At 34.7% G+C, this 26,659-nt stretch overlaps 2 protein-coding genes across 2 annotated transcripts in view; one reads left to right on the forward strand and one right to left on the reverse strand.

Annotated features, from left to right (window-relative positions):
- Positions 1–1,639: 1,639 nt before the first annotated feature.
- Positions 1,640–18,196, reverse strand: LOC110459628 (WD repeat-containing protein 61-like). Its single transcript, XM_021511974.1, has 11 exons — positions 18,110–18,196; positions 16,416–16,443; positions 15,109–15,214; positions 13,723–13,808; positions 12,379–12,465; positions 11,539–11,687; positions 10,311–10,404; positions 8,828–8,921; positions 7,199–7,291; positions 6,551–6,629; positions 1,640–3,853 (listed from the first exon to the last, which is right to left on the reverse strand). Exons 1-11 carry the CDS (start codon positions 18,125–18,127, stop codon positions 3,755–3,757), a joined length of 933 nt encoding a protein of 310 aa, XP_021367649.1. The 5' UTR covers positions 18,128–18,196; the 3' UTR covers positions 1,640–3,754.
- A 180-nt stretch (positions 18,197–18,376) lies between these two features.
- The window catches only part of LOC110459627 (tetratricopeptide repeat protein 23-like), an 18,968-nt gene continuing 10,685 nt past the window's right edge, over positions 18,377–26,659 (forward strand). Inside the window, exons 1-4 of the mRNA XM_021511973.1 lie at positions 18,377–18,442; positions 22,234–22,497; positions 23,175–23,334; positions 24,773–24,896. Of these exons, the coding sequence (XP_021367648.1) occupies positions 22,316–22,497; positions 23,175–23,334; positions 24,773–24,896 (466 nt within the window). The 5' untranslated portion in view covers positions 18,377–18,442; positions 22,234–22,315. The remainder of the gene's footprint in view (positions 18,443–22,233; positions 22,498–23,174; positions 23,335–24,772; positions 24,897–26,659) is intronic.

Consider the following 26,659-nt stretch of genomic DNA (forward strand, 5'->3'; position numbering starts at 1 on the left):
CATAGGAAAGTTGAGAAAATGAGGTATACTTTCCTTTGCTCCCGGAGAATTGTTAAATCTTGCTCCACCATTACAAATGTTCGGATGTTCAGATGGTGATCCGGCGTTCGTTATTCAATCATTCCGTTTGGTATCAGTATTCTTTAGGAATTTCGGAAGGGATCGTGAAGCAACTTGGCATGAATGGTCTCCTTTCCTTAGTCCGTAGTTGCGATATAACTCCAAATAAAAGTGGATTAGGAAAATAAGACTGACAGGCAGGATATGTTAACACTATTTCTCAGTAAATAAGAATCACGATAAAACTTGGTGTGCATGATCCTCTTGGTCAATAGTTATGCATGCTCTTTAAAAATTATCGGCAAAAAAAAATTGCCGCCTTACAGTGCAACCATTTTTTATTTGCCTGTTTAACTTTTACCTTTATTTCCTCAGGGGATCGTGATGAAAGATGCTATAGATTATATCATTGACCGATTATTGTGTATTCTCTAATTTGAGATTGATGAAAAACTGTCCAATCAGAAGCCATCTTAGACGTATCATGTGAATAATGTTCCCTGAAATTATTGAAGGGATCATGCCAACATATACCATTGATAAACCTGTTGGTTAATGCTTTAAGTATGGATTATATCTGAAAATACAAATGACTGAAAAAACAACAATCTAAGTATTGTTTCTGAACTTCTCATGAACTATCAAAGTGATATCCATAGTTTTATATGTGTCAATATGAGATGAATTGTAAAAGCAACATGGCCACTGGACAGCCATCTTGGATTTCACTTGTAAAGGTTGTTACGGCTGTACCTCAGAAACAACTTCATGCACCTAAATGAAACTTGGTATGCACGATTCCCTCTGTACATAGCTGTGCATGCTCTAATTTCAGATACATCTTTTAAACATTTTAACCTTTTTAGTTTATGTTCTATGTATTCATTTCTTTTTGCGAATGAATATGCGATGGATCAGAAAAAGAGAATAGCTGCTTGCAGGCAGCAATCTTAGATTCTGCATTTAAAGTTAGTTTAAGTTCATAGGAGTGTATCGATAAACGGAAATAGGAAGTACATCCCTAGTTGAAAGTCCAATGTAGGGAGACAGTATCAGAATTTCCGCCTATTCTAATGTTTAATATTAAACTGATGAATATTGTATGTTTATTATTGACAGAACATTGTGTTCTCTCAATGTTTAAGTATTTCAAAGCAATCCAGGCATTAAATTCAGTTGTTTTTTATCAATGAGTCACATGTGTCCATTTTTCTGTACTTCAGGAAACATCTACCTATTTGACTACTGTGAAGTTTTTCAAGACAGCTAACTCTTACATGCAATTACTATTTTTACATAAATTTCCATTTAAAATACTTAAAATTCTGACAACCTATATTTGTTTTGTGGCAGAAAATGTTATTTACTTCAAAGCAATATAACTAAAAAAATTGAAGAAATTCTACTGAGAAATGGTGACACAATCCTATTACCTTAAGCTATTTCACAAGAACTGCTTGTAATAATCCTACTTGGGATCATAATATTACCTGTGTATACAGAATCATCATCACGTTTTTAAGAGTTCTGTGAGATCACTGGTTTCATAAGAAAACATATTAAAACGCAAACAAAATTCCAACATTCATAGTTGATGAATTTATTCATGTTCCTAATCAGTACAAGCCACATTCATTCTGTACAACAAACTCACTTCTTTTATACTCTCAATAATAATCTCTCTCTATGTACAAGTACTCACAATGTGTTAAAATAACACGTCAGAAAAATGATTATTTCAGCTTCAAAGTCCAAATTATTCAGACGAAGAATTCAGGTCAAAGGTCCAAACTAATAAGGCAACTTTGAAAGATTAACTAGAACAAAAAAAGTTCATAATTTGTTTTGAAAAAACCCTGTTGCAATTCAGCAATAATCCTGACTGTATAGGGATCAGAATAAATTATCCCCATTATAATATTGGTGAATTTTAAGATATTAAAAAAAAAATACATTTTGAAAATTTGCGTAAATAACTCAATGAGTTGATCAGATTCGAACAACAGGTTTCAACCTTAGTTTTATAACCATTCACACAAGCCAGATCAAAGATAGTATATATTGATACATGTTTATACTCAAATTTATTAATATTTTTTTTTTAATCAAATAACACAAGTTCTTAAGCATCTGTTTCAGTATTTACTCATTGAAAATCTTATTTGTAATTTGTTTGCCCTGTTTTAATATTATGAACAAAAATGGACTTTGGGACCAAATGTAAATTCAATAACAGAAGGAGAAATACACATCAACTTTTCTCCCCATCTTTTGTCTGAACTTCCTTCAGAAAGGTTATCACATACACATAACATTTATAACATACACATACATGTATTAAAATGATGTTGCTTTTTGGTCAATCTGAGGATAGAAGGGCTACATACACAAGTAGCTCTGTATGATTTTTTACAGATAAGATCCACATAATATTCAAAATAATCTCCTGTTTAGAAACGCAGACAATTTAATACTAATGATCATAATAATGGTTTAGCTTAAATACTTGAATGTAGCATGTATCATCCCTAGTTTAATTCAGTAAAATTTGTAAGATAGTTTTAATTCAACAAGGGTTTATCTAATTGAGAGATAAAGTGAAAATATATAAATACTAGAAAAAAACTTGATTTGCAGAAATTTCACAAAAGAATGGAAATCATCAATTAGCTTTTGCAAACTCAGTCTTTGATAAATTTAACATTTTTCTACATTATTATTTTAATTAACAGTGTTTATAAACTTTGTCATTGCCACAAATCCTTTCCTTTTCTTGTTTTTTCCCCATATAATAACTTCATCTAGAGATGATAGAATTACAAGACATATAAATCAGAAAATTCAAATGTATCTTACATGTTTAACTTTATCATGATCAATTATAAAACATCAAGGTTTTAGTTCATCAACTCTGGTCTAAAACCTGACATGAACCAGTCATTTTGGCCTGCTGCCTGTTCTTAATAAAAAAAAAACTTGAAATTTCAAAAATCAATTGTGTTCTGGATGTGAAGATACATTGGTGCCCGTCTGGTATTCATACCATGGACCTTCGATTACAATTCAGCAACTCTAACAGACTTGGCTACCTGATCAGCAGTAGGTTCATGGCTAAGTCCCACTACAGTTACATCCAGGACAATGCCAATGGCAGGTTACTGACTCATGTTGTTCCTGCACTGGAACAAGTATCCTTAACAAATTCATTTAGCTAATTGAGAATTGAACTACCAAAAGGTTGGTCCGTTGGGCCAGAGATGTTCGTTTATAAAATACGGTAGGACCTAATAATCTTATGCTGCTTTCAGGCGGGCCTTGACAAAGCCTTGAACCAAAATTTATACCTAGAAGTGTTAAATTTAAAAACAGTCAAATTGGTTGTTCCGCATAAACAAACAGGCCCCTGGACCTTTATATTAGAATAAACACTTGCTTGCTGTGACATGTCTCTATTTTTAAAAAGATCCTTCAGGAATATCAATTTGCAATTAATGAATGGATGGCATATTCCAAAACATACCCATACATTAAGAATCTTGAGGAAAATTTGAGCTTTTAAATTGCTCATAGTTAATTAAACATCTTAAAGGGAGATAAATCTAACATACATCCAAAATTGAAAAAAATATATTTACATTAAAATGTTTAACAAAATATATGTAACAGACAGTGATATGAAGTGAATTTTTTCCAATCAGCCTGACATTAGAGGAGAGTCATACACATGTATTGCCTTGTCATCAGACACCGACACGATCTTTGATCCGTCGTGGTTGTACCTGGCTCCCCACACCTGCAAAACACAAACATGGCAGAACTTGTGAGCAGTCTAATAACTAACTGAAATGTTTTTAGAGTGAGCAGTGTATTTTTTTTTTGTTATCTGATAAAATACAACTTTTATGAACTGATTGATTTAATATCTAAGAAATGAATACTGAAGCTCTGCACGGAACGTGGCAAAATTACTTGCATTTTTAGACAATGCGATGGGCCTAGTAACATACTATATTTATCTACTGCTAAATACAGTACTCAATGGGAACTAATACAAAGGAGAATTCCTGATTAGACCAATCAGCCAACCTGATTAGTTGTGTTTAAAGCCCTTTAACATTGGATAGTTACCTTTTGGTTTAACAGTGCAATATTGCACAACATCAATTACTGATAAGTTGAAACAGAAGTAACAGATCGTGTAAATGCATAAAACACCTGTAAAACACAAACATGGCAGAACTTGTGAGCAGTCTAACTAATTGAATTATTTTCTAACAGCAAGCAGCATAGACATCTTACAATGTTTTGTTATCTGATAAAATGCAACTGGTAAGAACTGTTTTTGTGTATGACTAACTTTATATTTTAGAAATAAATACTGTAGCTTTGCAAGCAGTATGACATGGATGCTGGCCACACTAAGAAGATGTGTATGTTTAATGTCCTAGGCTAAGTTCATTTAAGAACGTGCCTCCAAGTATATAATGTATGTGTGCTTGAGCGTTTTTGTGCTGGAGGCAGGGTATGTTGATGCATTTGTCTACTTATGATAGCATAGACATTTTACAATGTTGTTATCTGATAAAATGCAACTAGTAAGAACTGTTCTTGTGTATGACTAAACTTTATATTTTAGAAATAAATACTGTAGCTTTGCATGGGATATGACACAGATGCTGTATGTTTGGTTTTCTTTTGTTTTCTTTTGTTTAATGTCCTAGGCTAAGGTCATTTTAGAATGTGCCTCCAGTTCTGATGCCAACTTTAGATTGCTACCTCAGCTAACAGAGTATTCCACTTGTCACATGATACTGACAAAGGGTGAACCAGTTGTTGCCATTTCCCTAAATGTTTAACATTAAGCAGGGAATACATAACAACTACCATTTTTATTGACTTTGTTATCTCCCAGCCTTGGGACAGAACCCATTGCCTACCCTACACGGGTGAACGCTCAACACTTTAGCCAAAAAATGCACTTTAAAACTAAAAGTTTTTTTCAGGTAGTGGAGAGAAAATATAGCGATCCCAAATATTGCAATGAGGCAATAGAGGTTTCTCCAATGTCCTCTTAGTAGGAAGCCCCCAGATGTGTACTTCCTATATAATTATAGTATAATGATATATACACACCATATCATTGCGTCCAGATTTCTGTCCCAACACCATTTTGACGGATTTTTTTTTATAGCGATAACTTATAATAAAGATGTATGAGTTATAAAGAATCATCAATTTTATATGATCGAAGGACTTCGGGGGTTATGGGTCATTTTAGGCCTCATAAAAAGTAAAAAGTTAATTTTGAAGGATTTTTTTTATAGCGATAACTTATAACAAAGATGTGTGAGTTATAAAGAATCATCAATTGTATATGATCGAAGGACTTCGGGCGTTATGGGTCAATTTAGGCCTCATAAAAAGTAAAAAGTTCAACTTGAATTTATATACCAACTTCTCTTATAAACATCATATTGGTTAATTTGGGCTATCTTTCTTAGTGCAGTTTGTTTTCATTGCACAGATGTAGATGCCCTACCACAGCAACGAAATTGCGTTGCTATGCAGAAATAGCCAAAACATGGTGTTTTTGGACAGTTAGCCTGCAGCAATGAAAGCCTCCACATCTGACAAACAAAAGTTTCTTTCTACGAATGAACACTGGTATGACTATGTTTTAGCATGTCAAGTATTTATTTGTTTGTTGCATGCCGAGGCTTTCAAAAATCGAAGAGTGCTTACTTAACTTCCTTAACCCTGTGGACCATAATGGACTCATCCAGATCAATGCATGGTAGAGTTTACTAAAGTTACATAGTACCCCAGGTAACAATAAAGAGTGGTTTGGGGGAAAAACAATACTTTTTGCTGTTATTTGACCTTTGACCTTGATTTGACCTTTATAGTGGAGGTCAAACTGTAAACTTTATATTCCAAAATTTTAAGTGATGCATACATGATCTATATATACCATCTTAGTATTCATATGATGATGATGAGAAATGATATAGCACTTTCTGGACCCCTACTCCCCTTTATTCAAAATCACATTTTTTTGCGAAGGTAAGGTTATTTATGACCCCACAAAAAATCCCCAGTGGATTTCCCAGAGGGATGGCCAGCTGAAATATGTTATAGAAGGTCCATACTTATGAAAAAACGAGGCCACGCTTTGACAGCAGGGGGGTGCTCACTTAACCCTTCTGGCCCCTGGGGTATAGGGGTGAAAGGGTTAAAAATTGCCATTTTTAACCAAATAGCGCACAACAGAAGATATTCACTTATTTTATAATGAAAACGCCGGTTCATATCTCTCTTTGTAATGCCATATCTCCTAAACCAGTTATCAAATGAACTTGAAATTTCATATTTGCATACTTCATTTATTTTAGATTACGAATGTAACAACTTATTCATAGTCCCTGATGAGGCTGGAAACGACCCTTTACACCCCTAGCCCTTTGATAGGTACACAGTACGTGGTAGTTACCTGGTCTGTATGGTCGTAGAATGTGTGTACGCACTGCCGGGATCCAGCGTTCCAGATCTTTACCGTCTTATCTGATGAACTGAGGAAGAAAAGTTTATAACATTATTCATATTTATATCCACTTCCCACAAAAACAAATAATAACATTTATTTCCGGTAATAGAATATAGACATCAAGGTTACACATACAAGATATTACGTATTAAAATCTTAATCAAATATATGTAAATACATCAACCAAAATAACGAGAAAGTGATTGGAACAGCCCAAACGGACCGCCTCTCTCATTGCTTGTATCACTGGAATTTTTACAAGAATTGATAAGTTATGAAAAGGAATACAATGTACCATATTTACGAGAATTCATGTTCCTCAAAACAATTTAAGTAAGAAAAAAGACATAAAATCACAGTATGCAAATAATGACCTAAACTTTGTGGATAGTCTATGAAAAATATGGAAGCTTATTTGTTGAAAAAACTTCAATGTTTAAAAATAATTTGCATTTTTTGTAGAAACAAAATCAAATGTTCTTATTAGGGTAGACATGTAATTTGGCAGACAAATGTGAAAAAGATTGTAAAGGTTATGATACCGATATGTGACTGTGTAAAAATGACCATTTTCCAGTGTTTTGACATAAATACCTTGAGACAAAGTGGGTGTTGTCTGGACAGAAGTCAACACTCAACACCCAGGATCCATGGCCTGAGAGTGTTCCTGCTAAGTTTGCATGCTGGCTGTAAAATATCAAATACATACTATTAGGAATTTTAATTTATCAATTTTGAGGTACACTTGATGCATTTTTAAGATTCTGTACCCCGTAGGTACTTTGTTAAATAGGGCCATATTTGAAAGCGGGGTACAACCAACTGTTATGAGATTGTGAAATCCTCATTTGGTTGTTTCTGGAAACACTGATTTTTCTACATGATGGAACTTTTTCAATCATCCATAACAGTTTTGAAATTGATTTCTTCTCTAAAAGGCATTAAAATTTAAAATACTGAATGGAAATACTGATTCTCATTGCAGTGGCCAGAATAAAATGTTATGTACCGGTATGTTCAATGTAATGTAGGATACATGTCATGCTTCATAGTAAAGTCAGGGTTACCACCTAGTTGATGAAATGCCACAGTAGAAGGTGGAGATTTATTACCCCCCTCCCTCCCCACTGGACTGTGTTACTAGTAGTGTTGTTCTGATAATCAATTATATTGCAAATCAACTATTGTACAACCAATTCAAATTAACCGATTGATAAATTTCATAGTTGATTAATCCGTTTAAATGTTATGTAACAGGAAAGAGAATAGTGTGCTTCCACCGGGGATCGAACCCTCGATCTCCAGGTTCCTAGTCGGACGCTCTACCACTGAGCTAAAGGGAAATTCCCTCTAGCTCAAAGCTAGAAGGCGACCTTAATCCTATGTACAATTGAACCCTGCCACACTACTCCCCCCTTTTTAAATGTGTTCGCCCTCAAACACCACAACCCAGGTTCTAATTCCCTGTCACCACAGGGAGGGCCACGGACACCATTTGTAACAGGAAAGAGAATAGTGTGCTTCCACCGGGGATCAAACCCTCGATCTCCAGGTTCCTAGTCGGACGCTCTACCACTGAGCTAAAGAAAAATTCGCTCTAGCTCGAAGCTAGAAGGCGACCTTAATCCTATGTACAATTGAACCCTGCCACAGTTACATGCTGTTTTCTGTTGATACCTGTCAGATTTACTCTTACTCAAATTCTAGTACTAGGTTAAAAATAAAAGTCTAAAAGCACAACAGACTGTCAAATGGATATACCAAGTCAGCCTTTGATTGGACATGGCAGAATTATGCTGCAAATCCCAATTCTAAGTGGTATACCAATATAATTACACATATTACCAGAAATTGGATGTTCAATTATAATGAATAATCGTTCATTAAATGTTTTCTAATAATCGATTATGATTTCCGCTTCCAATTTCCAACACAAGTATAAAGTCTTTCCCCACTTGAAGGGTGAGACAGGACTATCTCAACATTGGGATTGGTAAAGTTTTAAGAATGCTACCCAGAGAACTTATGTTCCTCTCTTACTTTGAAAGGAAATGTTTCAGTCAAAAAAACTATTGTAAGCTAAGCACCAAGTTATAACCTGATGCCATCTGATTATTCATTGAGACATAAGAAGTCTTTCTCCATGGAGAAACAGATTGTGTATCTCTGCCTCAAAAGGTGGGACATTTCTCAAACGGGGTAGAATACAAAGCCATCACTTACACATCATATATTTTGATCTGGTTGTCGTCAGATCCCGTCACCAGGAGTTGCGAGTCGGGGGAGAAACACAGCGATCTGATTGGCATAGCGTGACCTGGAAAATATAAGGTGACAAGATCTATTAGCACAAAACCATATTTAGAGAAAAAATATAAAATCACACCAATCATACAATTCCATTTTAAATTGGCAGGTGATCTTTTTGATCGTCGAAAATAGCATTGATTATCTTTGAAAGCATTTTATCAGATAAAACTGACATAATGAATTTCAAAATTTTCATTAAGGAATGAAAAAAAAAGTTGCAAACTGTACAAAACCAAGTATTTAACCTAAATACTTGCAATGGTTGCCATATTTTTTTAAGATACATAGTTGATATTTCAATGAAAATCATTGATCAACTCATTCACTCCTGAAGACACATTTGAACTCCTCCAATTCAAAAGTTGGAATAGTTCATTACAGAGTTTTAGGGGTGAATGAGTTAGTTTACAGCCCATTGACTTTAACATATTGACATAGCCAGCAGAATAAATCAGAAAGAAGTCAAGAGAGATTAAGGGAATAACCAGAGGAAGAAATGGAAAAAACATTACTGGTATACAATGGTAACTTCTGATACATTGGGCTGAACTTTCTTTACTGTAGGACATAATTCTATCCGTTAGTGTTTATTTTGTATGATTTTGTGGTTGTAGTTGAACCACAAATATCAGTACTGTACTGGCAACATAAGAGACAGTTAGCCAACTCAAGTTTAAACAGTAGACTACTAAAAATATATATCAATGAAAATGATGAAAATCATGAAATCAGGTAAGACATCATAATATACATGTACATATTAAAACATATTTACTAGAAAATTCTTACCAAGTCAATTTTTAACCCTTTACAGATAAAATCCATATCTACCCAGTCTTCATTTTGCCATTTACACTGTACTTGCTGTGTATACTACTGTGTACTAATATTTGAAATCATGAAGAATTTACCCTCATGACAGAGAGAAACATGAAGACGGTGTCATCGATATCCCCCGTTCATAGTGTACAAGTCAATATAAAACAATTAATTGGAGGTCACCAAGTCAGTGAAGTGTGAAATGTCAAATTTCTCAAATTCAGCAATCGCACCATGCATTCAGTAGAGCCACCCCAGAGGCATAAATCATGATAGTATTGAAGGTGTAGCAGTTGTAGTAAGGTATTCACAGATGAGACCAATTCTTCTTAACTGGATGGAAGGACGGACGCACCCAATTTCTATATCTCCTGTTGACTTTGTTGAGCGGGAGATAACAGTTTTAAATTGCTCTTCAGGGAACATTTATCGGTGGACAGGTGACATAATGGTTAATGTCAAAACCTTCACTGTTATATCCTCATACAAACAGTACCCGAGTATCACACCACAACATAATACACTCAGTGTTTCACCAGAACACAGTACAGTTGATACAAAGAGTACTTTGTTTTACCTTCGAGTGTGTGTATGAGTTTGCCTGACTCGATGTCAAACACGTTTATAATCCCGTCTATAGCTCCACATGCAATGTGTCGGCCATCAGGACTCTGTGATGAGAAACAGAAAAAAATATGCACATTTATTGTAAGAGTTAGTGTAAAGTATGGTAAAATAGATATCGGGCAGCAATTTAAACAAAAGACAACACTATTAATAAAATTCAAATTGTTCAACAAAGTTCAATTCAATTAAGTTCAAAATGAACACTGCCAACAAAGTTCAGTTCAATTAAGTTCAAAATGAACACTGCCAACAAAGTTCAGTTCAATTAAGTTCAAAATGAACACTGCCAACAAAGTTCAATTCAATTAAGTTCAAAATGAACACTGCCAACAAAGTTCAGTTCAATTAAGTTCAAAATGAACACTGCCAACAAAGTTCAGTTCAATTAAGTTCAAAATGAACACTGCCAACAAAGTTCAGTTCAATTAAGTTCAAAATGAACACTGCCAACAAAGTTCAGTTCAATTAAGTTCAAAATGAACACTGCCAACAAAGTTCAGTTCAATTAAGTTCAAAATGAACACTGCCAACAAAGTTCAGTTCAATTAAGTTCAAAATGAACACTGCCAACAAAGTGCAATTGAGACTCCACTGTCAACAGTCCAGTTTAGTTAAAAGAAATATTACCAAATGAGTCCAGTTTATTCAGACAATACAGTCAATAGAATCAAGTTAAGACAGGCAACTCTGTCAACATATTTCAGTTGAGATACACAACATTAACAACGTCAGCAAAATCAAATTTATACAGACAAAACTGTCAGCGAATTTAGTTCAGACATACAACATTGTCACCAAAATCCAATTTAGACAGAAAACACTGTCAGCAATATTCAATATAGACATACAACACTGTTAGCAAAATTCAATTTATACATACAACAATGTCACTATCAGAAAATCCAATTTATACATACAACACTGTCACTATCAGAAAAATCCAATTTAGACATACAACACTGTCACCGTCAGAAAAATCCAATTAAGACATTTATTTTTTAATTACAGAGCTGCAATTATATAATTGTCAAATTATATATATTATAAGCCGAATAATACTTTGCATGTTTTTTTTCTGTATGTCAATTCTGATATTGTTCCTAGAGTTATAGGCCCTGCAGCTGTGTCAGGTATTATCTAGAGTTCAGCTTTGACACAGTGACTTTTGATTAACTTACAAATGCGAGACTAAGAGTGAACTTCCCCCTCGTGTCCAGCGACTGTTCCTTCCTCCCGGTGTCCACACCAAACATGTTAATTTTCCCGCTGTGACTGCCTGATGCTAGGAACTGGGAGTTGGGGGAGAAAGCCAGCGTCCACGCATCAACTGTGTAAAATATATCAAAATCCAGTAATTCTATTTAGGTTGTCTCATTTTCTTGTCTTCCAATTTTTTTTTATGCACGGAAGTCAGATACAATCTGTAACTCCAGTACAGTATGTATCATTAAAATGTGTGCTTGCCTAAACCTGACACATGACTTGAAGTTTTGGTATGTATGCAGAAAAAAATATTTCATTTTATTTGATAAATGTCACATTTTTATTGGATTTAAAATACATCATACAATTATTTGTTGGTTAGTTGCATGCTCCGATATTGATCATTTAAACATATTTCATTTGGAAAATTCAAAAGGAATTGGACACAAATTATAACAACTTAGAAACAACCTTTGATATTGATAATATGCATGTATGTCAGAAATGTTGAACAAGACAACTGATAAATAGTATAGAAAAAAGTATTTTGAGCATTAATTTCCCTTCAGGGTCTGTTGGGTTTAGGCAAACAATCAACATTTTATTTTAGGCATGAATACAATTTACAAAAGATACTTATATTACTCATGCAACTTAAAATTCTATAAACCTTTAGAGTTTTACCTCTTTGAAAAGGATATTAAAAACTCATATCTTGAGTTTCAATGGAAATTGATTATTATGAATGGGAGTAAAACTCTCATAACTTTTAAGAAAAGACCGTCAGTAATCGGTTGATGATATATATACTGTACCTGGCCCAGCATCCATACTCTTGATACACTTGCCCGTCTCCACATCCCAGACTCGGACATGGCTGTCAAGACTGCTGGACGCAGCCACTGACCGAGGTCAAGGTCAAGTATATGATATGAAACTCTATTCAGCTGAACTACAATCTATAATGTATGTCAATTATGATATTGTTCCTGGAGTTATAGGCCCTGCAGCTGTGTCAAGTAGTATCTTAATGTATATGTCACAGAGGTCATTATTTTGTCAAAGCCTCCGCTAAGATCTAAATCTGGGACCTTTGTTTTACTAGTCCTACCCTCTACTGAAGGAGCTTAACAGAAATATCCCTAGCAGTAGGTAGGAAGCACCTAGTATTTTACCAGGATGACATATTTACCTTAGAATGGCTTCACAAGGTGACAATTTGTATATAAAGATACTTTATTTCTCTACATTTACACAACTTTTAAAAGAAATATTTGATAACTAGTTGGATTGATGGTAGATGTTTTAATATATTTGTCAATTCTGATATTGTTCCCCAAGTTACATGAAAGACATAGGGTATAGAGTCTAAATGAATAATTTACTGATGGTCAAATTGCAGCTTCAGAGAGTTATACAATTTATATACAAGGATACTCAATTTCTCTACCTATGCATTGAGTTTGAAGAGATAATGTTTCATTGTAAAGATTCAGGTTTTGTTTGTTTGTGTTTTACATCCTATTAACAGCTATATATATATGTAGGTGGTGGAAAAACCATCAACCTGCGGCCAGTACCTAGTCACTGCCCTACATAGGTCCCGAACTGGCGACCCAGTGGTGGAGGGTTTGGTTTTTTTTTTTTATATTTTTTAATATCTTATCAACAGCTATGGTCATTTAATTAGAACAGCCTCCTCTGTGTGCAAGATGCATGCCTGTAGTGTGTGTGTTTTGGGAGGCTGTGATATTTTCGTGTTTGTCTCCTTGTGATAGCGCGGAACTGATGCCGACTTCATAGTGCTATCTCACTGAAACATACTGCCAAAGACACCAAGCAGGATACCTCATCCGGTCACATTATACTGACAACGGGCGAACCAGACGCCCCACTATTGAGTTAAACCACTTGACCACTGCGTCCCCAAGGAAAGATTCTGTTAAAGAGGTTCTACAAGGAATACATATTCATAAATGGGGTGAGTAACACATATACATCCAGATCAACACCTCTTCGGTTTAACAAACAGCCTTGATAGATGTATAGGGTTTAAAACAAGTAACACATACTGTTCAAAAGATGACCTTTTAACATCATATTGAATATTGTTTTTATAATAGGTGATGAATAAGTATAATAATGTTGAAAAAGGATACAAGTCCCAGCCTGATTCAAATCTACGGAGACAACTCCAAGCTGGTGACCTTCTAACTCATGTCTCAGATCCAGTTTATCGTCCGACCTGTAAACATACAAGTTTCATAATACAAAGTTCCTGACGCACCAAATCCATGTCAATAGTCAATCAAGTCTTAAGGATCCCTGCCCCACTGCACTGTGGTTTTTCCTATACACAGTAATCTCCCCTTAAGTTCAATTTGGATATAAATGTAGCACAATCTGGCTCGAACATTTCTATTGACCAGGTACATTGTAGCTTAATCGGTTAGAGCGATGGTATGAAAATCTAAAGTCCACGGTTTGAAGCCCCGGCTGAATTTTCTTTTATATTCAGAACATTGTTGTTGATTAAATTTTCTTCATTTCATCTTTATTATTTCTCATATATGTCCCACACAAGGTTACATCTCTTCAGAAATGGTTTATCAAAGTCTTATCATTCACATTGAAAAATGATCTGCTTCATGATAGACCTCATCCCAATGACGAACTAGGCAGTGAAGTGGGACGATTAAATATGTTTGTAAGCTTTATAAGCATATTACTATGTTTTGACAAAGAGTTGAAAAAAGCAAACATGGTAAATTCAATGGCAACCAAAATTAAAATTTTCAGGATTTTTTTCCCGAATACTTAGTTACATTTAATTGCAGTGATGTAAGGATCCTAAAAACTATGTCAGTATACAAACTAGCTAATTAGCTCCTACATTTTTTTAAACTAAGAGAAAGTTTAACTTGATTTTTTCTACTGTACTGCATGCCATGCATGGCTTAATAAATGTCCTATCCCTAGAAAGGCCTCCCTACCTTTTTGCTGGTCTAAGCAATATAATTAACTTTCCTTCTTGGATAAATCATCTACAACTCTAAGATGGTTATTTGTTTTTAAGAACCTTTCATAAACTTGTACATTGTATAATGGGGAACAGTTTGCCAAGTCAAACACTTGATTTTCATAATGGTAAAATCTACATTACTTTTGCTACATTTTACCCTTCACATGTAGTACTGTATAAATACGGTATACTGATATGTGTATAAACATTTACTGAGGATATAAAAAATGATAATTAACTGCAGTAAACCTTCCTGTTATACAGCGTTCATTTTTTCTGATATTGACACCCAGGATGCTATATATATATACATGTACATTATGTTGAATATGGTACAAATAAATCAAAATTTAGAGATTTTCTTTTTTAAAATAACAAAATTCTTCAAAAAATATGCATGGCAAACAGTGTTAATAAACAATCACATTTATGTAAATAATATGTACATCTAGTAATCAATTATCTAATTATGATGATTCTGTTAACGTGCTGAGGAATGTTTCTCCCTTATTGTGCTACAAACCATCTCCATATCTTGACCATGTCATCAATTCCTCCAGTGACAATATTTTCTGATCTGTCTCTCTCATTCTGTCGCCATGCGCAACTCCATATGCTGTCTTCATGGGCTGTAAAAGTATTTATGAAATCACATAATATAATTATCAACAGTCACAGTAAATCCAAGTTTACCGTCTGAGCCCTTCATCACAGATTAATGTACCATGCCCACTTATGCTCTCTTCACCCCTGGAGTATATAGCAAAATTGAAGGCTCATCGTGCGCCAGCTTCCGGATGAGACAGGAAGGCTTGTTATGTACATCAAAAGAATCTCGCCTTAGCATAATGGTAAAATTAACTGGCTTTGAAGTCGGGTGTTGCTCCTCTGTAATCTTTAAGGGACAGTACAGCACTCACTGTCAGCCTAGCTTATTGGTTGGGTTTTTCTTTACCCAAGACAAATCAAATAGCTAGCCGTGTGCCTTCAATTTTGCTACAACATATATTCCAGGGGTGAAGAGATGGAAGGTGAGCGTATAACCCCTGGAGTATTGCAGATCAAAGTTTTACTTTCTACACAAGCAGTGTATATATACAAATGCACGTATTAAACATGTCACAACATTTCAAGACCGACTTGTCCCTTTGTCTACCAAGCTAACAAAGAAAGGAAAATGTCCAGTTCAGGGCATCAAAACAGGTATTAATATTAATATTAATTATTTTAAGCATGACAGATAAATGTGAGAAGAGTCTCCGTCTTAACAAAGACACATGGGAGTTCACAGTTTTGATGCTTTACACTGGGAGGCTCTTGCCCATATTTGGAGCATAGACACAGAATTCCAGGATACAACTTTTCGACTTTTCTGTGTGAATGACTCCATTTATTATGACAACTATGCCAGTGGGTTATTCTCGGAGGGGGGGGGGACATAGCGTGAAGATATGTGTAGTGTTAACATTTTTGTTTTGTATTTTTTTAGTGATTTAAACAAAAGAGGATAAAAATGTGTTATATTTATTGTACAGGTTATGAGGACTTCTAGCACCTGGTGTGTGTGTGTGTGGGGGGGGGGGATATGAGCCTTGAATCAAGTTCTTCACTATTTTGCATTGTATTGCTGCTACCTGTATGAGATTCCATTGTGTGATGGTGTGTGGGAAAAATGAGTATTTGTATATATGTCTTTGGTAGAAGAATTGTGGCTGTACACGTAAGGGTGTGTATGTCGTGTTATTGGGTCTGTTGGTATGAGGATGGCATTGGAGTCTATTGCTACACGATGGTGTATAATTTGGTAGAATAGTATAAGCTTGTATTTACCTTGCTCTTGTTTGAAAATGATCGAGTACTGCAAATAAACAAAACAATATAAATATACATTAACATAGTAGCATTTAGATACAACTAGTCTATTCTCATGATTAAATCAATTCGAATACTTTGGACATATACACATCATACAAATGTACATTTTGTGTCAAGCTCCTGTGAACAGCAGTTTGAGGGTTCCGAGTTGTTTCACCCCAAATCCCGTTCGCCCTAGGTTGTTTCGCACTAAAAAAATATTTTTAGGGCGAAACTTTTTATGGTATTTTCTTTTCATTTTTATTTGTTGTAAGACACAATTAAGTCTTCTTAGTCTTCAATATCATTAAAATCAGTTTTATTTAAAAAAAGAAATGTGTTTGTGTTGTTTTTAAGTACATTGTAAAGCAAAAAACGGAATACGTTATTTTCTTCACGCCGACATACATTATAACATATATTGAATTTAATTTTATTAATAAATAAGAATAGTGAAATGAAACAAAAATGGTGTAATTTTAATTACATTGTGTGGTATATACAACAATATTATTTTTCCACGTTAACACATTTAGTCTAGTGTACACATGATCGTCGCCGTGTGATGATGTTTTCTTTACTTGATTTTGTCGTACGTCCGTGTTGTTTTTTGCTAATTGGAGGAGATCATTTTGAGAAGTTTTGATAGTACCGACCAATAAAAATTAATATGCATATTTGAGTAGATAATTTTGAGTAGGTTACTTGTCATAAATAGAGCATTTCTCACTAATGTATTATAATTCAACATTACATTATGGATGATTTTTGTATTTCGAGCGACTCCGTGGTTAGACGAAGACAGCATGGTATCGCATGTGATGTGTGCGACCGTTGGCAGCATAGAACCTGCCAGACTGGTAAGTACATTATTATACAAGTATGTTAATGTATTTTGATATATATGTCAATACCTAACCATATCTTATCTTATTATAAGTATTGTACTTAGGGAAGTTAATTTAGTTTCTTTATATGTCCATATCGTATACGTATCTACAAGCTATGTACTATTTTACATTCTTAATGTTAAAACATATACAGGTGGATTTTATAAAGGACAACATTACTGGTTGTAATGTGCAGTATATTCCGGATATTAGTATGTCCGTTGTCAACTTCGGTGATGAATATACAAGTTTGTTCTTCATCTTCCGGCACGTAATTATACATATATTAGATCTGGATTCAAGAGAAAGTTAAGTTTTTAACTTTTAACATGATATTTATGACTTACAGAAAACATATTTTTAGGGCGAAACAACCTGGGGCGAATGGGTGTTGGGGCGAAACAACCCTTAGGGCGAACGGGATTTGGGGCGAAACAACCCGTTACCGTTTGCATGTAGACACACATTTTATCTATGAAACATCCCTGGATTCACACTTAATACTTCGACATATTTGCAAAGATATACTGATGAATGGCCACAGTGCCGTTGGCATCAGACAACACATTATGAGAAAAGTAAAATCGAATTCGAAAGTAAACAAATCATCAAATTGTCAGCTGCAGCAGCAATATCTATCCACCAGCGAAAATCATGTTCAACACTACCAGAGTACATTTCTTTCTCCTTATTTAAATTTAGATTTTTCGTCAGTTACTGACTGTCGAAATAAACAAATTCACACGATAAATCGACATTTAGGCTACTTTGTTTTCTTACCAACTGGGAAGCCGCCATGCTTGCCAATGAATCGACGTCGATTTGGATTTGTCGTTGACAAGTGCCCGGCCTCGAGTTTCAAACGCTCGAGTGACGCTAAATATACTCTCAAATTGTTCAAATGAAAAATACATCATTTAATAAATTACCGAATGAAACGTTAATATTTGTAGATGTATAGTTTTTCTGTTTACAATATAGTAAGCATATAGCATATTGATAAAACATACGGTATAGATAACAAATAAAAACGAGAAAAATTAGAGAGTATCTTCACCCAAGAAAACATGGCGACCACGTAAACAAACTACTGAACCAGTCCAAAAGAAAATGGTAAATTTACATTTAACGTCACGATTATTTTATTACACGTTGATAATCACAGCAAATAACGATCCACATGTTTGAACATTATTCATTAATATTCCAAATCGTCAAAAATTGTGTATCTTTCAGTGTCTGTGTTGGGAGCACTGACACATTATTCACAGTATCAGTATGAGTATCTTCCATCATTGCTCGTTGGAGCTTGTTGCGATGCCTGAATATTTTTTGCATACACTGTATAATTAATTACCTTCCGGTTGACCGCTTATGTTTAGTTACACTATTTACATTCAGCATTAAATTTTCTAGTAGAATGAAGCACTGACTTTCCTGGGGTGCACATTTAGTCGACTCTTGTTTATCTTGTTTATTTATGTAAGCAGGAAAAGTATTGGCAGTATTAGTATTTCACTATTTGTAGCACATTCACTAGAACACAAGCGCGTCCTCTCAATTCAGAACTTGTTTGTCCACAGTGTTATCGACGTGCAGGAGATACATATGAACAGTCAGTAACAGTTTGTGTTCATATATACGTTCTGTAGTATATATATATATATATATTATTTTTTTATTATTATTTTCAAAGTATTTTTCACATTACAGTAACATATACATTTCATTATACATAATGAATTCCACTTTCACACATACTTTCATACTAATTAATATTGCTCTTTTTGTAAGTGGTATTTTATTTTATTGTAATGTTATATTAGAAAGGAAGGAAAATCAGAAAAGAGAAACAAGAAAACAAAGAAATAGAGGAAATAAAGATAGGTAAATGGACAGAAAGAAAGACAGACAGACAGACAGACGGAAAGATAGACAGACAAGAGGAGAAGTACCAGTATTAAACAAACCAATTTAAAGGATAGAAGTCTGGTAATATATAGGTGTCAGTATAGCTAAGTAATTAAGATAATACATTGAATGTTTAAATTTTGTCTCTTTTTTTTCAAATAAATTAAAATTAGATCAAACATATAAACAATCGGCAAAATGTAGGTCTAGGAAATATCAATAAGCCTTTTCCATTTTTCACACTCATTCTGGAAGTTAATGAGATATATTTCGCCTTTACTATTTGCAATATATTTTTGAATACTCTCAATTCAGAACTTGTTTGTCCACAGTGTTATCGATGTGCAGGAGATACATATGACCAGTTACAGTGTGTTTTCATACTTTCTGTAGTATATAGTGTTGTAAAAGATGTGGATTAATTAAGGTTGCCTTACAAGCGTCAGCTGTTGGGAATTTCCCTTTAGCTCAACGGTACAGCATTGAGCTGGAGAGCCAAGGGTCTTGGGTTCGAGCCCAAGCGACGGCACTATCTTTATCACTATTCCTCGTCCTACTGCAATTTGGTGCCGTTGACCCTCCCCATTCAAGGTAGGAGAACCCTTGGCGGCGAGTGAAATAACCAGGGTTGGTGTTTGAAAAAAGTGGGGAATAGTGTAAAAGATGTGGATTAATTAGGTTGCCTTATAAAGGTCAGCTGTAGGGAATTTCCCTTTAGCTCAGCCATAGAGCATCGGGCTGGAGAGCCACAGGTTGCTGGTTCGAGCCCCAGTGACGTCACTATCTTCATCACCATTCGTCGTCCTATTACATACGTATATAGTCATATTTGACCAATATATTTACGAGTACAGTACCTGGTCATTGATGGAGTTTAATTCAGACAGGACTTGATGCATTATACTCCATAAATGGTACCATAGGGGAATAACTAACGAATTACAACCGGTCACAAACAAGAAGGGCCTTGGAGTCTCACTTACAATGTTAAGTTAGTGAACACACCAACCAATTAAAGCTTAATCAAAAGGCAAATGTAATCTGCGTATGACGTTTAGAACATTTAGTTGTATCATTTAAAAACAAATGTATACCACCATGCCCAAATCTTTAATAAGACCTCATTTAGAAACATCAGGTGTAGTCTTGGCACCAGTGGCGATAATAACACTAGTCCAGGACTAGTAGATTTCAGCAAGGACTTAAGTGAATCACCTAACCTAACTCTGGGTCCTTTGGACTTTTTTTTTTTAATTTATATTTTTATTCAGTTTTTCAAAGCACATACACATGACAATATTTTGGAGAATATAACATACTTCACAGTACTCTCATCCTAAACATTCCATACACATTTCATGTTAACCTTACTCATTTCATGTTAACCATACACATTTCATGTTAACCATACTCATTTCATATACCCAGTTTTCTAGGTATTGGATCTGTAGAGAATATTAATCTGACTTACTGATCGTGTGTACTATCATGATCATAACAGAGCATGCTAATTTATGACATATTTATTTCAAACATTTCATATATACTCATACACACCATAGATCTGCATAGAACATGCATATCAAATATTTCATAGTGATCGATACACCTGTAAAGAACAGTTATATAAAAAATATCATACACATCATACATCCGTATAGAAACACTTATATTAAACATTTCATTCACACCATACAACTATATGTAACATTCATATTAAACATTTCATATTCACCATGCATTTGTGCAGAAACATTCATACAACAGTATGGAACATTTATCTTAAATATTTCATGCATGGGGTCCTTTGGACTTGTGAAAAATATGATTATAAAATAAGAATATTCTTTGTTAAAATTTAGAAAACTGCTTAAAATAAGATATATTGCATGATAATTGTCAAAAATTTCCAAAAATTTCACCATATTTTCATGGCAGTAAATATTTTAGGTCCCCTATAGTCCATTCCTTTTGATGTTTCATGTTTTATATCGCGACGTTTTCTTATCAGGAAATCTTGGACTAGATAAACTGACTAAGGACTAGTAAATAATCTTTTCAACTATAGTCCTGTGGACTACCAAGCAAAATATTAAAAAAGATATAGTGTCTAACCCTGGGCAGCACTAATAATAACTTAGGACAACAGCACTCTGGTCTAAAATATTTGACTTACCAAGAAAGATTGAAAGCACTCAGTCTTTCCACCTTGGTGTACCGAAGGCATCTGAGGGGTACATGGCACTGTTTTTGTAACCTAAATTTTACAACAGCCTGTTCCTTTATGAATTGGGAAAATAAAACTTTATTTGTATTGAAATCGGAAATACATTTCCCAGTTTTTTTGTCATTTTGGGAGGCACTTTTTAGCTAGGGGAAAAAGCCTGTATTCGGCAGATAAACTGAGCAAAGAAAATCACTGCATGGATACTGATGTTTTAGTATTGCAATGTTTTGGTTCTTGTCAATGATGTTCCGGTACTTCCGTAAAGTTGTTTTGATATTTTATAGGGTTTGCAGTACTTTAACTAACTTTTAATCTTTGTACATTGTTTGCATTGCTGATTTATTTGTGCTTTGCTATTTACGATTTTTCAGCATTTTCTGTCTTTAATAAAAAAAATACAGAAGCATCCTAATTCTTGAAATGGAATTTGCATCTCAGATCAGACATGATAGAAGTCTATTAATGTTGCATAAAATTAAATAAGGTCCCCAATAATATCTTATTTAAGAACAAAGTAAGGCCAGGGTGCCTTTGCCAGGATTTATTTCCTGTCATTTGTCATTGTAAAGTATGAAATGCAAATATATTTATAATATATTACATCTGTACGTTCTGAATTTTGAAGGTGTATGAGTATTTTATGCAGTGTACGAGTACATTTTTCTTTTGGTAAATATAGATAACTTGAATTTTGTCAGTATGTAATATAAGCTTTATACAAGTGACAAGTTGTAAAACTGAAAGATACCGTTATCTTGTTTTTCAGATGAAGAGAAGTTGAAAGGAGAAAGCTGAAGACACATCACAAATAAATTGAAGACAAGAAATTCAACAAAACAAACTTATAAATGTCTGAAGAGGAGGATTATTCAGCAGAGGAAGGCCGGCCAATGGTGATTGAGGTCAAGAGGACCAAAAGGTCACGGACACAAGGTCGGAGGTCAGCACGGACTCCTAGAACCCCCAAAACCCAGCGAAGTCGCCATGATGATGAAGAGGCAGACGATTATTCAGATGATTATGATGAAGAGTATGTTTCGTTTCTTGGCACATTGTGCTGTTATTTTGAATTAAGTTAACAGGCCTAGAAAAATCTATTTAACATGGATAATTTCTTATTATTAGCTATATTTTTGTACACACTTGTATAACCCTTGATACCGTGTACATGTAACCTGTCTGCAATACGGGTAGTAGTGGGTAGCCCGATAGTCTGAGACTAGTGAAATCTCCTGCTGGACTAGTGGTCCTGATGACCAGTCAATTTTGACTAGATATTAAATGTACTAACTGGAATATTTTCATATATATATCATAGAAATGTATGATATGTATATTACAACTCTGTATCATACTTCTGGGTATTCTGTCTTTGCGTATTGCAGAGTTATCTTCTCTTTGGAGCAGGTATTGATTGTTATGTCATTGGTTTGTGTGAGAAAATTACGTCGTTTTCTCAAAAATTGATGACGTTACTCTCACAAACAGTGACTTAACAACCAATACCTGCTCCCAAGTGAAGATAACTCTGCAATACGCAAAGACGGAATATGTTCCTTCAATGAATAGAACAGCCATCTTCCATGAGGGTTAGTTGTAACCAATGTTACAATTTTGACATCAGAGTTATGATGTCATAAACATGTGGGACATGGCATTTATAGTCTATATGAATGCCATATGAATAAATTTGTCCTTTTCTGTCAGTGTGGATGACGAGGACGAGGATATGGTAGAGGATGAACCTCGCACCTCACATATAAGGAGCAGACCCAAAAATGGACCTAAGAAGGTCAACATGACACCTCCAGACCGCCTGCTCAAGAGTTCCACAAAGAAAGCTAGAAAATGTATTGAACAGGGAAAGGTGAGGATCTATTTAGATAGTTATCAAGGTACAGATCAAGATACTTAAGTAAACTTGATAGTGTGATTCTTTGGAGGACTACATATTTATAAATTGTATACCATAATCTTTTTTCCTGTCCATCTTTCACCCTTCACTGGTACACTCCATATTCGTCGACTGTTAATGTTACACTACACTTCAGGGTTAGACACTTACTGTTTTTGCTTGGTAGTCCACAGGACTAGTTGAATAGATTATTTACTAGTCCTTCGTCAATGTAACTAGTCCAAGATTTCCTGATAAGGAAACATGGCAATCTACAGCACGAAACATCAAAAGTAATCGACTGAAGGGGACTTAAAAATAACTACAGCCATACAAATACAAAGTAAAAATAATACAGTTATATATCATACAATATATCTTAATTTAAGCACTTTTCTAAATTCAAAAAAAGGAATATTATTCTTATTTTATGATAATATTGTTTACAAGTACAAAGGACCAGTTAGGTTAGGTAAGTCACTAGTCCTTGCTGAAATCTACAAGTCTATAGGACTAGCGGACTAGTGTTAGTGTCGACCCCTGTAACTTGTAAGTATTGTGTGTAGTATATATTGAGTACTGATATTCCTGACCGTGATAAATTCGCCCTCTGCACTTACAGAGGATGAAAAAAGCAAAAGCTTTACTACAATACAAAACTATCCCCAGTATAAAGGATATTATCTCTGTGAAAGATCATTTCCACTTCTGTTTCTTGATCATTTGGAAGACAATAGCTGTACCTGTATAATATCCTCATCTGTAACAATAGGCATGTACCCAGATGTAACAACTGTACCTCAACCTCTGTATCGTAATACTTTGCTGGCAATACATATATTGAATGACAATGTTTGTTTCGTTATATTTCGGAGGATGTATTGAATCATGACATCTGTATAGGGATACTGTCCTGATTTGATTAAAGGAATTTTGTTCAACTTAAAATTATAAATAAGTGTGGAAACAATCCTACCTTTCCTTTCTGATAATTGTATTGGTGTTTGTATGATAATGACTGTTTGTGTCTTTATATATATGTTTGTTTCATGTCATGTTATGTATATATTGTAACTGTATTGTAAACTAATGTAAAAATTTGAAAAATTAAAAATTAAAAAAAAAATTATCATTGTGCAAACAGTTTGTGTGTTCTTATAAAAGCTGTTCCATTCATGAGCTGTTTTTTGAGCATAACAATAAATTACTATTATTAAAAATGCATGTGAATAGCCATAGCATTTAATGTTTTGAATATTGTTTCTAGATATTTTAAAAAAATAGAAAAGAAGAAAAAGAAAAAAAAATCTCTACAACCATAATGATATATCATAATCTGAGTTGTATGATTTTCCATTGTTGGTGACAAAGTTTCCTACTCTGTCTGAATCTTTGCCTTATAATTATACAGGTAGACAAAAGCATACAGGAATATGTAAAGTGTATAGCGTATGCGAGGATGGTCTATGGTGCCGAAGACTGGAGACTAGCCCAATGTTACGCTGATTTGGCCGAGGCCTACTTAAACCACAAATGTAAGGAACATTGAAAATCTATTCCAGTTTCTTTCATTTCATTGTTTCTGCAAAATTTAACATCTACAAGTCTATAAACACAAAACTGGCTGTGAAGTAGTGATGTTTAAAGTGTTTGGGAGATGATGTGGTAAAAAGTTGGCCATAATATGTCAAAGGTTATTTGTATATGTGAACAGTGAACTTGTCTTGTCTGACACCCTGTGTATCACAATTTATAGGCCAGATTGACCTGTCTTATCTGATACCCTGTGTAACACAATTTATAGGCCATATTAATCTGTTTGATATGACACCATGTGAAACCCAACACATTGGTCAGATTAACCTGTCTTATCTGACACCATGTGTGATAAAACATATCTTTCAGAATAACCTGTCTAATATGATGCCTTGTTTGACACAATACATTGGTCAAAATAACCTGTCTAATCTGACACCACCATCTGATACCCAACACATTGGTCAGATTATCCTGTCTATGCTGACACCCTGTTGGACACAACACATTGGTCTGATCAAATATAATGTAAGAATACAGGTCTTACAAGTCTAGTAGAAATAAAAATATATTTTGTTAGATCACACAGGATTCACAATACTCAGCTAGGGGTTGGATTGAACTGGTATACTATATTTACTTTGAAGCGTTAATACTTTGAGGAAGATATATATGTATCATTTTGATCTTCACTGTGTTACTATTATAATAATCATAATGTTTGTTTGTTTGTATATGACAAGAAGAATGAAGGTACTTTGTGAAATCAGTAGTAGACCCACAGACCAACTGTCAAGGCTGTCAACATATTTCAAATATGGTGGGGTAATATAGGTACGCAGGGGCTGTTTAGGAGAGGGTGCAGTAGAAAGTTGGCCATAATATGTCAACGTTTATTTGTATGTGAACAGTGAACTTGTCTTGTCTGACACCCTGTGTAACACAATTTATAGGCCAGATTGACCTGTCTTCTCTGACACCCTGTATAACACAATGTATAGGCCAGATTAACCTGTCTTCTCTGACACCCTGTGTAGCACAATTTATAAACCAGATTAAACTGTCTTCTCTGACACCCTGTGTAACACAATTTCTAGGCCAGATTAACCTGTCTTCTCTGACACCCTGTGTAGCACAATTTATAGGCCAGATTTACCTGTCTTCTCTGACACCCTGTGTAGCACAATTTATAAACCAGATTAAACTGTGTTCTCTGACACCCTGTGTAACACAATTTATAGGCCAGATTAACCTGTCTTCTCTGACACCCTGTGTAACACAACTTATAGGCCAGATTGACCTGTCTACTCTGACACCCTGTGTAACACAATGTATTGGCCAGATTGACCTGTCTTCTCTGACACCCTGTGTAACACAATGTATAGGCCAGATTAACCTGTCTTGTCTGACACCCTGTGTAACACAATGTATAGGCCAGATTAACCTGTCTTGTCTGACACCCTGTGTAACACAACTTATAGGCCAGATTGACCTGTCTACTCTGACACCCTATGTAACACAATGTATTGGCCAGATTGACCTGTCTTCTCTGACACCCTGTGTAACACAATTTATAGGCCAGATTAACCTGTCTTCTCTGACACCCTCTGTCGCACAATTTATAGGCCAGATTAACCTGTCTTCTCTGACACCCTGTGTAGCACAATTTATAAGCCAGATTAAACTGTCTTCTCTGACACCCTGTGTAACACAATTTATAGGCCAGATTAACCTGTCTTGTCTGACACCCTGTGTAACACAA

Source organism: Mizuhopecten yessoensis, unplaced genomic scaffold (assembly GCF_002113885.1).
Source record: "Mizuhopecten yessoensis strain PY_sf001 unplaced genomic scaffold, ASM211388v2 scaffold10157, whole genome shotgun sequence".
Classification (NCBI taxonomy): domain Eukaryota; kingdom Metazoa; phylum Mollusca; class Bivalvia; order Pectinida; family Pectinidae; genus Mizuhopecten; species Mizuhopecten yessoensis.